The sequence below is a fragment of the Mustela nigripes genome, chromosome 5, assembly GCF_022355385.1.
Source record: "Mustela nigripes isolate SB6536 chromosome 5, MUSNIG.SB6536, whole genome shotgun sequence".
NCBI lineage: Eukaryota > Metazoa > Chordata > Mammalia > Carnivora > Mustelidae > Mustela > Mustela nigripes.
The window spans coordinates 3,410,712-3,427,468 of NC_081561.1; the positions used below are offsets into that span (position 1 = coordinate 3,410,712).

General features: G+C 43.8%; 1 protein-coding gene across 3 annotated transcripts in view; it reads left to right on the forward strand.

Annotated features, from left to right (window-relative positions):
* Positions 1-16,757, forward strand: part of BPHL (biphenyl hydrolase like) — a 35,845-nt gene that overhangs the window by 4,897 nt on the left and 14,191 nt on the right. For all 3 annotated transcript variants that reach the window (XM_059399351.1, XM_059399352.1, XM_059399350.1), the window contains exons 2-4: positions 2,007-2,110; positions 4,322-4,488; positions 5,881-6,034. In XM_059399351.1, the coding sequence (XP_059255334.1) occupies positions 2,007-2,110; positions 4,322-4,488; positions 5,881-6,034 (425 nt within the window). The remainder of the gene's footprint in view (positions 1-2,006; positions 2,111-4,321; positions 4,489-5,880; positions 6,035-16,757) is intronic.

Sequence of the window (16,757 nt, forward strand, 5' to 3'; positions counted from 1 at the left end):
GAAAGATGCCGTGGGGATTGGGGTTCCTCTCATTGTATGTGCCATCTTCCCTGCACAACAGGATTCCTATATGCATGTCCTTGAATGCGGCAAGGAAGGGGAACCCCTCAAAAATCTTAGGACACGAGGTACAACAAAGACACACATCATCGCTAACATTAGCCATGTGAATACAGGTCATCTCTAGCTAGTTGCTGCCTCATTCCTGGGTGGTGAATATGGGAAATCCTACTAACTAGTTCTAGCCATGCTTGTTGTGCTCCTGGCCTTGGTCATCACCTTCTCTCCCTGGTGGTTTGCAGAGGGAATCTCTTGTCTCTTTATCTTCTCTCCCGCTAGACTGTGGGCAAAAATGAATATGTCAGTTAATGTTTGCAGAGGTGACTCTTTATTCCCGGAGTATTATTTGCCTTTATCTGGATCCTAGAGCCACCTTAACAGTGAAAATGAATGACTCCGAAGAACTTGGCAGTGACAGTATGATAGCACAGTTGCTCAGTGGATTTATTATTGCTCTTCATGATTTTTCTGTAGATAAGGAGCTTATAGTTATGTCAGGCTTTATTACCACCCAATTCTGTTACATTTGCAGAAATTGTGTTAAGACTTAATGTACCCGTATACAACACATTTGTTTCTGCGTTCTCATTTGAAACTGGTGATGAGAGGAAACCAAAAGAGGAAAGAGAAGCTCATTTTTTAAAAGAAGTTTTTATTTATTTGAGAGAGAGAGAGAGAGCATGAATGGGGGGAGGGGCAAAGGGAGAAGCAGACTTCCGGCTGAGCAGGGAGCCCAATGCAGGGCTCAATCCCAGGACCCTGGGGTCATGACCTGAGCCAAAGGCAAATGCTTAACTCACTGAGCTACCCAGGCGCCGAGGACCTCATTTTTTAAAAAATGCTTAATTTCTGTAAGCATTTTGACTAATTGCAGTCAGGTAATAGGGGTAGAAAATACATAAAGAAAAGGGGGGCAGTGGTTAATTTAAATTCCTTAACATTGTGCCAGGAGAAGAGGAGCACCTCCTTCCAGCATCTGTCCTGGCATGCCAAAATGTCCTTTCCGCACGTCACCCAGCCACCTGGGAAATCCGTGGGGAGGCTTTTAGAGCCTGATTCAGGAGTCTTGTGTGTGTTTATTGCTATGTATCCCTGCATAGTCATTCTGGAGGTTCTGGAAGAGCCGCAGAGGAGAGGCTCATCAGAGCGGTACCCTTGATGTGGTCGGTACACGCATCAGTCCAAACAGACCTGGGCACACTCCTATGCCAGCATGTCCAGTTAGATACTAGGTCATGGGTGGTGTTGGGCTAAGGAAGGTCAGCAGTCCAGGGAGCACTCTTGACACGGAAGGTTATGGACCCCCGTGTTTAATCATCAACACACATATTGCAACATGTTAAAAACCAGGCCGGCCGTAGCAGTGCAGACAGGCATTCCCTCCAAGAGCCCTGCAGTGACTGGCCAGAGAACACGACAAGCCATATGCCTAAAGGACTGCCTAGGGACCAAGGCCTTCTCTGTGGACTCCTGAGATCAGACTTGCCCCAAGGAACACTGCCATGCAGCAGAAGTCCCAGGCCACCCCTCTAGATCTGCAAAGGTCCTGACCAGTGACTCCAGGCTTTATGTCCTGGTTGCTCAACCTCGCATGTCATTGAGTGAAGCTAGTGTCCGCCTGCATTCTTGGCACCACTGGCTTCCAGCTCACCAAGTGTGAGCCCTTGAGGGTGTATGGCTATTGATTTCAGCAACCTTTCAGTACTGTTATAGGGTAAGCCCTGGGCTGGCGGTGTAGGGCATTCAAACATGAAGGCATAGTTCAGACCTGCAGTCTAGTGAGTGGTCCCCTGTTAGGTTTGGGAAACTTAAGCACAAATCAAAGGAATCCAAGAAGACTGAGAAGGGTACTGGAGGTGACTCGGGGATAGGTAAGGGCGGTTTGTTCACATTACGCTTATACTGCTAAGTAATCTTTCTTTGGGGGTGGGATTTTTCTCTTGCAGCACCTCAGTAACCTCTGCCAAAGTGGCTGTGAATGGTGTCCATTTGCATTATCAGCAGACGGGAGAGGGAGAACATGCAGTCCTCCTGCTTCCTGGAATGCTGGGTCTGGAAGTTTTTTAATGGAATTTGTGTGCTGTGTAGTCTATGATGCATTCACATTATTAGATGCCAAATATTATTTATTGATTTTAGTGCTTTGTTAAATGCTTTAATATTTGCTACAAATTTAAGTGACAGAAAAGAAAGGTAACTTTCTACTATATGTATTCTTTATTCCCTTAAATACCCAGGTGTTTTTTTTTCATGCAGTTACACCCTGTAGTTACCTATAATTTGGGAGAATGACAGGAGTCCAGGAGAAGGGTGTGGGCAGAAGGGATCGACTAACTAGATGAGCTACTAACCAACCATCCCCGTGAGCCTGGAATTGAGGGATTCCAGGATGCAAGACTGCCAGTGCTAGAAGGTGGATTAATCCCCTTGTTGCAGTTGATTATATGCTCAATTAAAATAAGAGCTAAGAGCAAGACTTAATTTAAAGCTTTTTGGAAATCAAAATTAGATTGGCATGAATGGAGCATAGTAAAGCCAACTGGATCTCGATTTTATCTTCCAGATAAGTAATTTACCTGTATCCAGCTCAGGGAGATAATATTCAGTGATTCCAGGACACTCAAATTTGGTTTTAAGGCTTTGGGTATTGTTTTAATTTAGTTAAAGAATACCAATATGTATTATTTCCTTGTGATTTATTTTCTTGTAAAAGTTAAATGCTAAAATGCCTTTTCAAACTTATATACACACGTGTGTGTGTGTGTGTGTGTGTAGAAGACATATATATGTGCAAAAACATATGTATACTATGTATATATATACACGAAACATTGTATACACATATAATGTATGTATTATAGCAACATTGTAGCAATGTGATACACATCTAAGTTTTGTTGTTTTTTTTCAAGTAGGCTCCATACCTTGCGTGGAGCCCAACACAGGACTTGATCTCACAAACAGGCCAAGACCTGAACTGAGATCCAGAATTGGACATTAAACTAACTGAACCATCCAGACACCCTCTCCATTTATATTTTTGCCTTAGGTTTTCTGATATTTGCCTGATATTCAGAAAGGTAGATCTTCCCAGAAAGAATCGTGGTCCTTGATATTGTTAAATACCATCTTAAAAGACATTTTGTAATAATAACTACTTTATCAAACAAGATGTTTAGTATCTGTGTGTGGCCTGAGCTACAAGCCCTTACCAGCTAAGCAGACTTTAAAAACAAAATGCTGACTCGCCCCTGGACTGGGCTCCTTAGAACCTTCCATGCCACACATGGTAGGTGTTTGCACACAGTGGCCATGACCTCGTGGGCAGGCTGGGAACTGCCAGTCAGCTCCACCACAGCCTCAAGAACGGGGTTCTACTTGTTAACATGCTGTTGTTTGAATGAAACAAGCGAATCTGATTACTCCCCTCCACACCCTGCCCTCCCTCTCATTTTAATGTTTTAGTTGAGTTTTCTGGTGCTTACTTATAACCAGAAAATAAAATCTGCAGGGCTGTTCACATTAGCCTAGTTAAAAAAAACCTGGGAATTTAAAATTCTACTTTGAATAACTTGGATCAAATCATATAAATTCGTTGACAGATCATATTAGGATCTCTCTCATTTGTAACAGTCACTTTTTATTTTTATTTTTTTTAAGATTTTATTTATTTATTTGACAGAGAGAGATCACAAGTAGGCAGAGAGGCAGGCAGAGAGAGAGGAGGAAGCAGGCTCCCTGCTGAGCAGAGAGCCCGATGCGGGACTCGATCCCAGAACCCTGAGACCATGACCTGAGCCGAAGGCAGTGGCTTAACCCACTGAGCCACCCAGGCGCCCTGTAACAGTCACTTTTTAAAAAGAAAAAAAAAATTACCCAGAAGCATACCATATTAGTAAGTCAATTTCTATGCAGTTTCATGAATTTCTTTTTTTTTTTTAATTAAAAAAATTTTTTAATGAAGATTAACTGGGAATATATCAAAAGTGCTGAAGTAATAAAGGATCAAATGAATCCTCAAAGTAGCCACTAGGAGGAGACAAAAGGCAAGTCTGAACTCTACCAGGAAAGGAAGTCAGCGTCTCAGGAAATGGATTTTATTTATTATCACAAGGCTACTTTGCTGACTGCATCCTGCTGTCCAACTTTTGAGTAGAAACTAGTTACTTTGTTTTAAGATTGCAGTTGTTTCTGCTTTTACCTTAACATGCTTGAAATAATGAAATCATTCACCTGAGGGTAACCGAGTGGCTATTTTTAGGAAGTGGAGAGACTGATTTTGGACCCCAGATCCAGAACCTGAATAAGAAGCTCTTCACAGTGGTTGCCTGGGATCCTCGAGGATATGGACATTCCAGACCCCCAGATCGAGACTTCCCAGCGGACTTTTTTGAAAGGGATGCAAAAGATGCTGTTGATTTGATGAAGGTGGGTCTCTTAGGGAAGAGCCCAGAGGAGGGAGGAGGGCTGGGCATGTCTTCATCCATTTTTTTTTTTTATTTTATTTCTGTAAGAGTAATACTGTGTAATTCCTGCAGAAAGTTCAGGGAGTTCAAATAGGTATGAATTAGGAAGTAGAAATATCCCACAATCCAACTGTTTAGAGATACTCTTGCTATGACTTTAAGACTGCCTTTCCAGTCAATCTTTTTTTTTTTTTTTCAATCTAGTTAACATATAGTGTATTATTAATTTCAGAGGTAGAATTTAGGGATTCATCAGTTGCATAAAACACCCAGTGCTCATCACAATTGTACCCTCCATCGCCCAGTGACCCCATCCTTCCACCTACCTCCCCTCCAGTGACCCTCAGTTTGTTTCCTAGAGTTAAGAGTCTCTTGTGGTTTGTCTCCCTCTCTGTTTTCATCTTATTTTATTTTTCCTTCCCTTTCCCTCTATTCATTTGTTTTGTTTCTTAAATTCCACATTTGGAATCATATAGTATATGAAATCATATAGTATTTGTCTGTATTTTGCTCAGCATAACCCCTGGACCTGTCCCCTGGTGCACAGGTGTAGGAGTTCCTTGCATATCTAGGGGACAGTGCTGGGGTGTAGAAGACACAGATGTTCCTTTTACAAGATAGAGCCAAATGACTATCCATGCTACTTACAGCAATGTATAGTCCCCTCAGCATCTTGGGCTGATATTTGTTAAATCTTTCATTTTCCAAATCATTCTATTTTTACTTCGAGGCAGCATCTCTCAGATGTAATCTTAATTCAGTTTCCCTGTCGAACACGTTTTCAGAGCCTGATTGATTTAAGGATGAACATAACCTCCCCGTGACACCATTCTCCTCCACCCCGTTCTTCCCACAGTTGCAGTCAGTGGTTTTATCAGATGCGATGACTTCATTCCACCCAGTAAATATTAAGTTTCCCTCTCTAATCTGCATGACTGTTCTCAAAGCCTTCGCTCAGGCGTGGGTGTGTGTGCACATGTTACTTGTCATTCCCAAGGACAGCTGATCGCCACTGCTTCCAGAGATTCTGTCCAACCAGAAGATGTGGTTCCCTCATTAATTCAAAACAATACTCTGTACTTGGGGTTTTTTTAAAAAATTAAATTTAATGAATATATACTGCATTATTAGTTTCAGAGTTACTTAGGATTTTACGATACTTATATTTACCCCAAAACTAATTTAGGAAAACACATTTGTATCATCAAATGACAGAGTCTAGCATTTTTCTTTAATTGCCAACGGCTGCTCCAAACCTCACAGCTGTATTGATTTTGATGATTGTCAGTTTCGGGATTCCTTTAGCAGAGAGGAGCAGTCGGCTGTGCTATGTGTTTCGCTGTATTCCTTGCAGACGCTGAAGTTTCAGAAGGTGTCTCTGCTGGGGTGGAGTGATGGTGGCATCACCTCTCTCATTGCGGCTGCAAAATACCCATCATACATCAACAAGATGGTGATCTGGGGAGCCAATGCCTATGTGACTGATGAAGATGAGAAGATTTATCAGGGTAGGTTTCACGAATCAGAGATGTCATGACAATGGCACCTTTGCTCTCCCCTTCTCGGGACTTAACTTCAATGTGTATTGACAAGTCAGTCCTGTCTCATCTGCTTCCAGTTCTCAACTCTGAGTTGGAAAAGTCATGAGGTCTCAGAAAAGTCCTGCAGTTCAACCAGCCTGTGTCTTAACACTTTCCACCCAGCTGTGGGATTTGCAGAAGCGACACCTTAGTGACTCAGGAGAAGGTTCTAGAAAATCCCGTTCACATTTCTGACTACTGATAGTGAACTACAAGGAGGGAGGGCTTGATGGAAAGTGTTCTTCAGAACCTCATTTAAAATTATGGGAGCGTAAAAAGGAACATTGTATTCAAATATGAAACCTTATATTTTGATAAAGAAATTTTGTGCTGTTCACATCTCATAAGGTTGTCCTTCAAGCTTATCTTTGAAGTTTTTAGAAGCAAGAGAACGGGGCCTGGCAAATTACAGCCTGTGGGCCAAATCCAGCCCATCTGTTTTTGTAAGGCTAAGCAACGATGGAGAAGACCAGTGCCGTCAGGCCTAGAGATCAAGCAGGGGTGCCCCCTCCATCCCCGTTTCCTCCTCTGCACCCAGATTTGCTGCCCAGTTCTTGTGCTGGTGGCTGCTTACACACTGGTGACTGCTGGCCATTCCCCGGCACCCAGCTGTGGGATTGCGGTCAGCAAATTGGTACTTGCTTAGCCTCCAGCAGGCTGACCAAACTGAAACTTCTCAGCTCTTGGGAGAAAAGAAGGGCACATTGGAATCTGGAGGTGTCTGGGGCAAAACACAAAACTCCCCTGGGCTACTGCATCACCAGCATCTGCCAGCTTGACCCACCAGGACCCTCTTCTTCAATCTGATGGCTTTTTATTATGAGTATGTTTCTACTGGATCCCAGATGGCCAGGCTCAGGCAGTTGGGGTCAAGCGGGTCAGAGGTCTCTCACCTTAAATCTACCTACCTAATACCTTTGATTTTGCCTTTTGGCTTGCAAAGCCAAAAATACTCTCTGGCCCTTGACAGAAAACATTTGCAGACCCAGGCACTTGAATATGACAAGTCTAGTTTTATTCAGCTAGTTCTGCAAGTTACCTGATTTTAGTAAGCCATGAAATGGCAGTGTTCTGTTACAGAATCTTAGTTCTTTGCACTGTTTGGGAAAGGACAGTGAACCTCTTAAATGATGAGTCTGAAGCAGTCACCCATCCTAATCAGTACTCCTGCTTGTCCTTGTTGTATCCCTACCAGGTTCAGAGGGAAGAAAATCCTGTAAAGGGAATGGAGATGCCTGTGACAATGCCTGCCTTCTCTGTCTGATAATGCCAATGTCTGGGTCATCTTAGGGTCAGCATTTGCTCGTTGTCTTTTCCCTTGAGAATTGGTCAGATTTGCTTCTTTAGGGGTTGTAGAGTTTCTTCATTTATTTGTTGGTTTTGTACTTTGCTTAATTTGGGATTGTTTTTACTGTACTATGTTGTGACTCCATATCCTGTTAAAACTCTGAGGAACATTGATATATATATATATCAATATATATATATATATATATTATATATATATATATATATATATATATATATATATATTTTTTTTTTTTTTTTTGTGGCATGCAGTCAGCCTAGGTAGGTTCATACCGCAAATTCTGTTTAGCCTTCTGTGGGCTGTAGTTCCAGCATCAGGTCCATTCTTGAGGACTGGGCTACACTTCCTCGTGTCTGCCCCACACAAACCCCACTCAGGCTATGCTGGGACGTAGGTAGTGGTTCATATGGTTGTTCAGTTCTTGACGCTTATGCTGAATCCTTTTTTGCATCTTTCCCAGGCACAGAGAACTCAGGGGTGATCCCAGGACTTGAACCATTTGATCAGTTCATATGCAGAATTAGGGACCCAGCTCCTATGACCAGAAGCACAGACTTCCCTCAGAAACACAGGTCTCAGCCTCCCCCTGATCCCCTGCTATTGTGCAGTTCATGCAACTGGAGCCATCTTTAGGGAAAAACAGCCAGAGAAAAGAGATAGAAGAAATAACAGGGACTTTGATTACTATGGTCCCCTTTTTTCTGGTACCTTCAATCAGAGAGATAGTGTTCTCTTGGGGCTTTAGGGGCCTGCCAGCCACCAGACTAGTAGTGCAGGCCCATGGACTAGAGTAGGAAGAAAGAGAGAGAGAGAAACAGTTTTCCTCAAGCAGGGGAACCTGGTTCCTGGTCCCTGGCTAACTCTAGGGGTCTTCTCCTGAAGTTTCGCTTTCAGCAACCCCCAGCCACATGTGTGATTCTCCCCTCACCTGTGTCTCAAAGTTGAGACTCGAAGGAAGAAAAGGGAAATAAGAAACTCATCCCCTCTCTGGGTCGTTACTTAAGGTTTAACTGTCCAGCCTCCTGCTTTTACCCCTTTTAGTTGCTCCTTGTTCCGTCTGGAGTCCAGCTATAATCTCTGAGCTGGGGGCTCACGCCAGCTTAACCAGCACCCACACCCAAAAGATACTGGGTGCTCGCTGGAGCAGACATCTTACAGCTTCTGCTATGACTAGGGGTGATGTTCTCTAAACCACTCTTTAGCCAGACTCCTCCTGAGCCCTTGAGCCAGACTTATATCTACTGGCTGAGCACCTTCCTCCAGATAGCCTGTAACCAGTGTGTCTGCCTTGAACTCACTACCTCATAACTCTCGACTCTTCCCAACCCCAGCCCATAATTTTTGTCTCATGAGTGGGGTCAGGTCCCCCTGGGAGGCAACCCCTCCTCTCTTCCTGCCCACCGTTTTCCTGCTTCAGACCCTCGGCCTCTGAGGGCGGTTGGTCTTCCACAGAAGAGTCTCCTCACTAAGGCAAAAGCCTGGTCCTTGGATTCTGTGACTTAAATTCCTTCAGTGACTTCAGTGACATCCAAGCACCTGGGCCCGGCCCGCCTCATAGCCAGCTGCTCCTTTCCCCTCAGCCTTCCTGTGCGGCTCCCACGTTGAACAGCTGCCATTCCTGAAACAGGCTTGCTCCTTTGTGCCTCTCCGCCTCGGCGTCTGCTCCCGTGCTTGCCTACGTGCCCTCCTGTCCAGCCCAGTGTCCTCACCACACACGGCTGCTTCAGCCACCATCTGAGCTCTCGCGGCCCAGCGCCAAGCACCCAGTGGATGCTTGTGCCTCTCGGGCTCTGGAGCGCTTCACACATCCTGTCACAGGGCCGATTGTCCTGGGCGCTGTCACCCTATGACACCTTTCCCTCAGTCACTACTGTGTGAACTCCACATGTTCAGTGACTCTGACTTCCCTCCTTTATGCAGACAAATCCTGAGAAGCTCCCTCTTCACCTCCAACTCCTCTTTCTGTTACTTTCTGCTGTGTTTCAACTGTGTTTTGGCTGCCCTTCCTGGCCGCCAGGCCCTTCCCTCACGCCCCACTCTTTCCCTGACTTTTGCCGGGGCTGGGAGGTGGCGTCTGACCCACCAGCCTTGTGGAACCCGGGCCTCTCTGCTGCCAAGCTCCTCGGATGCTTTATGGCCCTTCAGCTCCTTGGTCGTTCTGCGGCATTTGAAAACACACACGTGCTGTAATATTGATCCCAGCCTCCTCCTCCTCCCCCTTCCCCCCCCTCCTCCCCCTCCCCCTCCTTCTTCTTCCTCTTTTTTTTTAAGATTTTATTTATTTATTTGACAGACAGAGATCACAAGTAGGCAGAGAGGCAGGCAGAGAGAGAGGAGGAAGCAGGCTCCCCGCCGAGCAGAGAGCCTGATGCAGGGCTCCATCCCAGGACCCTGAGATCATGACCTGAGCCGAAGGCAGAGGCTTAACCCACTGAGCCACCCAGGTGCCCCATGATCCCACCCTTCTTCTTGAAACTTCCTCTGGCTTGAGGTTCTCACCTCCACATGCGCAGCTTTCCCCTTACCTCTGCCTGTTCTCTGGTTCAACACCTTCCCTGCTCTATCTGCCGGCCACCATCCAGAAAGGAGCTCTCTGTTCCTCTTCCCGTTCTTACAACCAAGAAACTTCCCTCGTCCCTTGGCGTCCTCAGACTCCCAAATTCCAGATATTCAACTTCGTGTCCATTCTTCTTACCTGGTTGCCCCACTGGCCCCTTACCTTCAGTGTGTCCAAAGTTGAAGTCATAATCGTTCCTCCACACTTGCTCCTCCTGCTGCATTTCCCACCTTGCTAAGCGACAGTCAGTTGAATGTATTTTTTCTTCTGCAAAAGAATATTTGAATTATGATGCATGGAATGGCTGCTATGAACTCACATTAACATAGCTACTTATGACTCAACTTGAGGCTCAGACAAGCGAAGAAACCTGTGTTGATGGCCCCGCTGGGAGGTCTGCCAGTAAAGCCCAGCGTTTCATGTCTGCAGCGTCGTGTTCCCGTCCTCCGAGTTCTTCCAGCGTTCTTCTGAGCTCTGTCTGGAAGCCGTCTCACCTTTTCCGTTCCTCCTGCCAGGCCCCAGGTCCAGGCCTCCCCATCTGTCTCCACTTAGCTCCACCAGCACTTTCCAACCTGCCTTGTCTTTACTGCCTTTCAGTCTACTTTCCAAACTGCTTGGATGGTAGTTTGCTAAGATGTAAATCTCATTATATCTTACTTGAAAACCCTCCAAGGTCTTACATAGCTTTCCAGTTAAGTAGAGTTCAGACTCCTCTGCTTTGCTCACAGAGTTTGAATGAGCCTGGATACCCCGTCTTTCCAGGTCCTTCTGTGCTGCTTGGTCTCCTCTACCCCCACGTGCCCATCCTTTTCTCTGGACACCTGGAAACTCCTGACAGTAGTAGATGGCATGGCTCCCATATTTGCTTGCTGGCTTCTGTTCTCACAGACTTAGACCTCCTCCAGGAAGCCCACCACCACTGCCACTTCCTGCCATTGCCCCTCTGAGCTCACTAACCCTCCACCATCCTCCCCCAGCCTCTTCCATCACATCTATCCCACTCTTCTACAGAGGTTGTTTATAACTCTAGACAAGAAGGCTCTTGAGGGCAAGAGACCAAATCTCATTGAAATTTGTACATGCTGTGACCCACGCTCAGCCCCCTTCAAATAACGTTTACTGGATTAATTCACTAATTAATAGTGAAGGAGTTTTCTTCTGGTGCTTAGCACAAATTATGCTCAAAAAAAGAAATGTATCCATTTGGGGGGTGATACAAATTATATCTATTTTGCATCAACAAATAGTTTGATTCAAATAGTTATTTTAGGAACTTAACTGTGAAACATAATTGCTACTTATTTTTTGGTGGAAATTATGCTTTGGGGTAAAACTGGCTTCCTCTTGAAAAAATAGTTAACAGAAGTAAGTATATAAATACATAGAATATTTTCGAGTGTTTGTTATGTGCTGGGTACTGTTGTTGCCACATTTCATATGTAACTTATTTACTCTTTTTTTTTAAAAGATTTTATTTATTTATTTGACAGAGAGAGAGATCACAAATAGCCAGAGAGGCAGGCAGAGAGAGGGGGGGGGAAGCAGGATCCCTGCTGATCAGAGAGCCCAGTGTGGGGCTTGATCCCAGGGTCCTGAGATCACAACTTGAGGTGAAAGCAGAGGCTTAACTCCCTGAGCCACCCAGGTGCCCCACTTACTTACTCTTTATCTCGGGTTATTATAATTCTCATATTTCAGTTGAGGAGACTGACACAGAGAGGTTAAGGAAATTAATTGCTCAGGATCACAGAGGTAGCAGGCACGAGTGCTGGATTCAGACCCAGCCAGGCTGACTTCTGAGCCTGTGTGCTTAACCACAGTTCTTGGGGTGAACATCTGCTTGCCCAGCTACTGCTGAATTTTTCTGCCCCTTGAGATTTAGATAGTAATGTCCCTAAGAGTCTGAAGCCATGCCCCAGAATTTACATACTAATAGATCCCCCTCACTCTAGTGCCTGCTTTTACTAAGTTAATTCACTTGGAGAAATCTCTCGTTATCCTGAGGAGGCATTTACATGTTAGCAAGAAAAATGTCTTCACATTGAACATTAGCCAACTTGGATCTTGAAAGATCTTGGCCTTCCTGTCACAGCAGAATTTTTTTATTTTATAAAAATATATATAATTTTGTGGAAAATGTTACACTTACAGTACAATTAATAACATTAAAATATAATAATAAAACATTGTATTCTATTAAATATAGATATATTTACATTAAATATATTTGTGTATCTTATAAATATATAAATTAAACATGAATAATATATATAATACTATATATTATATAAGGCATATAGTATATATTTAAATTTTATTTTGTAATTTATTATATAATATTTTATGTAAATTTATTATTTTATAATTGAATTTTATTTAATTGATTGATACACATAATGCAACACATGTGACCCTGTAACTTATGGACACCCATGAGCCCGCCACACATTAAGACTAATCACTGTTCGTACCTTCACTGTATGCTCATGCTTCCTCCCCAGTCCACCCCTGCCTGTAGCTGAGGCCTATGATCATCCCTATGCCTTTTGGAAAACACTTCTGTCACAACTGTTTATATTCCTAAACAATACGTAATTTAGTTTTATTTGTTTTCGGGCCATACAAAGTGACTTCATACTATGATCATCTTCTGTGACTCACTGTTTTCAATGAATGTTGAATTTCTAAGCTTCCTTCCTGATACTGCTGTATCATATTCTACTGGGCAGCAGTATTTTATTTTCCATCTCTTTTATCAATGGACTGTGGGTCTGTTTTCACTGTCACTGTGAACATTCATGCGCATGTCTCCTGGGGCCTATGAGCTGCAGTGTCCATCTGGGGTATAGGCCCATATGTGAGATTTGCTGAATATTGTCATATGCAGATACACCATGTTGCAAGTAACCAGCTGTTTTCCAACTACATAAATGCATTTCCACCACCAGCATATTAGATTCCTTAATTTACATCCTCAACAAAAACTTGGAATCATCAGACTTCTTAGCAGATGTGAAATGGTACCTTACTGGGGGACAGAATCTGCATCTTCCTCTTTCTGAGGATTGAGAATCTTTTTTTTTTTTTTTTTAAAGATTTTATTTATTTATTTGACAGAGATCACAAGTAGGCAGAGAGGCAGGCAGAGAGAGAGAGGAGGAAGCAGGCTCCTCACTGAGCAGAGAGCCCGATGCGGGACTCGATCCCAGGACCCTGAGATCATCATGACCTGAGCCGAAGGCAGAGGTTTAACCCACTGAGCCACCCAGGTGCCCCGGATTGAGAATCTTTTTTCACATGTATGCACCACTGTGGTTTTTTCTCCTGTATTGTACCTATTCATGTCTTTTTGTTTCTTCTTGTTGATTTTTATATATCAAAGGTTACATAAAAGTTTTAAAATGGTATGTTTAACAGGCATACCGTGTGAAGTCTAACAACAGGACATACACCCAAGGACCCTCCACCCAGCCTGAGACTAGACCACTTCCAATATTATGATGATGTTACTGATTTGCAGGATGTTTGCTGTTGGACAGTCTGATTATCCCCTTGCTGATTAGTAATTGCCTTGGTCCTTAGGCAGCATAGCTTGTGCCTTGTCCTTTCACTTCCTTTACACACAGAACTAATATTAACATAAAAAAATGTTCCAGCATTCTGTTTTCTCATTAGTTTGGCATGTTTGTGTGTTTTCACTCTTACGGACACATTCTTCAGTTTCTTGACTCTCCTTTCCTTCTTTCGTCTCAGATATTCTTCCCAAGCTCACTTCTCTTTCTTCTCGAGTTATTTTTTAGAAGTTTTTCAAAGGCAGTTCTGATTTTTTTTTTATTAACATATAATGTATTATTAGCCCCAGGGATACAGGTCTGTGAATCGCCAGGTTTACACATTTCACAGCACTCACCATAGTACATACCCTCCCCAGTGTCCATAACCCCAACACCCTCTCCCTACCTCCTACCCCCAGCAACCCTCAGTTTGTATTTTGTGAGATTAAGAGTCTCTTATGGTTTGTCTCCCTCCCGATCCCATCTTGTTTCATTTATTCTTTTCCCACCCCCCAAACCCCCCACGTTGCATCTCCACTTCCTCATATCAGTGAGATCATATGATAGTTGTCTTTCTCCAATTGACTTATTTCGCTAAGCATAATACCGTCTAGTTCCATCCACATCATCACAAATGGCAAGATTTAATTTCTTTTGATGGCTGCATAGTATTCCATTGTATATATATACCACATCTTCTTTATCCATTCATCTGTTGATAGACATCTAGGTTCTTTCCATAGTTTGGCTATTGTGAACATTGCTGCTATAAACATTCGGGTGCACATGCCCCTTCGGATAACTACATTTGAATCTTTACAGTAAATACGCAGTAGTGCAATTGCTGGGTTGTAGGGTAGCTCTGTTTTCAACATTTTGAGGAACCTCCATGCTGTTTTCCAGAGTGGTTTCTCCAGCTTGCATTCCCACCAACAGTGTAGGAGGGTTCCCCTTTCTCTGCATCCTCGCCATCATCTGTCATTTCCTGACTGGTTGATTTTAGCCATTCTGACTGCTGTGAGGTGGTATCTCATTGTGGTTTTGATTTGTATTTCCCTGATGCCGAGTGATGTGGAGCAGTTTTTCATGTGTCTCTTGGCCATCTGGATGTCTTCTTTGCAGAAATGTCTGTTCATGTCCTCTGCCCGTTTCTTGAATGGATTATTTGTTCTTTGGGTGTTGAGTTTGATAAGTTCCTTATAGATTTTGGATACTAGCCCTTTATCTGATATGTCATTTGCAAATGTCTTCTCCCATCCTGTCAGTTGTCTTTGGTTTTGTTAACTGTTTCTTTTGCTGTGCAAAAGCTTTTAATCTTGATGAAGTCCCAATAGTTCATTTTTGAAGGGCAGCTCTGTTAATAGTGATCTCCGTTTTCACCTCAAAATGTCTTTGATTCCACATTCATTCTTGAAAGATTATTTGGCTAAGTGCAGAAATATAAATGGCAGATTATTTTCTCTGCCATTCCACGGTCTTCTGCCTTCCTCGACTGCTGTTGAGAGGTTTTGCCCATTTAGCTTCTCCCCCTCTGGAGTGATGTGTCTCATCTCTGGCTGTCCCAGGTTTTTTCTCTCCTTGATGTATTGCTGTTTTACTATTGCACGACTAGATGCGAATTCCTTTTTATTTATCCAGTTTGGGCTACATTGATTTTTGTCTGTGGACCCTTACCTTTGATCAGTTCTGGAAATCATTCTTGCCCATGTCCTCCCTCCTGTACTGCATCTCCTCTGTTCTCATGTGCTATCTCCCACTCTCCCCAGTCCGGGACTGATCGGACTTTGTGGGCCTTGCCTTCCCATCTTTCCTCTCATTCATCTTCTTGTCTCTCTGTGTGGTGGGCTCCATCTTTTCGTAAGCTTTCTCTTCCAATATTCTAGCTTTTTCATTAGCTTTATGAAGATTCTGATTGTTTTGTGACCTGTGATTACAGCGAATATCGGCTTACTCTTAATCTGAAAACACACACACACACAGACCATGCGTACAAATTGATGATGATACTTTCCTTCACAGAGGATTTACATTTGCTACTCTAGCGAAGCACAGGATCATACCAGGTTGGGGCCATTCTCATCTCCATTTAATCTAGAAATCTCATATTTGGCTCTACCCACCCAGTCCCAACTACCAGTTCCATTTCCCTCAAAAGCAACCCTGCCTTTTGAGTAGTCTCACCAGTCTTTGCTCTCTTCTTAGGTTCTCTTTCTCACACACACACACACACCTCCATATGATAGTTTCCATTAATTGCTGCAACTCCAACAATGCAACAGTAAATTTGTTTTATGAACAGTCTAGCCATAGGGACACCTGGGTGGCTTAGTTCATTGAGTACTGTCTCTTGATCTCAGCTCAGGTCTTGATCTCAGGGTCATGAGTTCAATCCCTGCATTGCGCTCCACATTGAGCATGGAGCCTACCTTAAAAAAAAAAAAAAAAAAAAAAAAAATCTAGTCATTCCCCAGAAGGGCACGTTGCAGAGGGTGTGGTCTGCAATAGAGCCCAAAGTAGAAATACCTGTGGGAGAGTTCTTTATTGGCCATCTTTATGACCTCTTGCTGGCTCCTCTTTCCTCTCCCCTCTTCCACCTCTCCTTTTTCTTCTTCCCAGATCTCCTCTGTCCCCTCTTAATTTCCAGACTTCTCTGCACCCCTCTGTGAAGTCTTTTCACTCCTGTGCAGAGCAGCTCAGCTTCCCTGGGCTTCCAGGTGCACCGCTGGGCCTACTTCTGCAGGCGGGTACCGATCTGGCGCTGGCTGTCACAGCATCTGCCAGTTGTGGTTGTAAACAGCACTTTCCCCTCCACTCTGTAATCTGCATTCACTGAGTGCATACAGGCTGCGTGCCCGGGTCCTCACGCTGTCGGGAGCTCTGCAGAGGGGTTATTTTCAGTATGAATTCATGTCATTAGTCATGTGTTGTCTTTTGAGGTATGTTGTGTAGGAGAAGCACCATGTTAAAAGCTGACATTAAGCAATGTGTAATGGGCTCAGAAGCATTAGAATTATCAGTGTGTTTAAAGAAATATGGAAAAGGGTGGGCTGAGTAATTGAGTTTGTTCATGAGGTTTTTTTTTTTTAATATTTTATTTATTTATTTGACACGGAGAGAGAGAGAGATAGGGAGAGAGGGAACACAAGCAGGAGGAGTAGGAGAGGGAGAAGCAGGCTTCCCCCTGAGCAGGGAGCCCGATGCAGGGCTCGATCCCAGGACCCTGGGGTCATA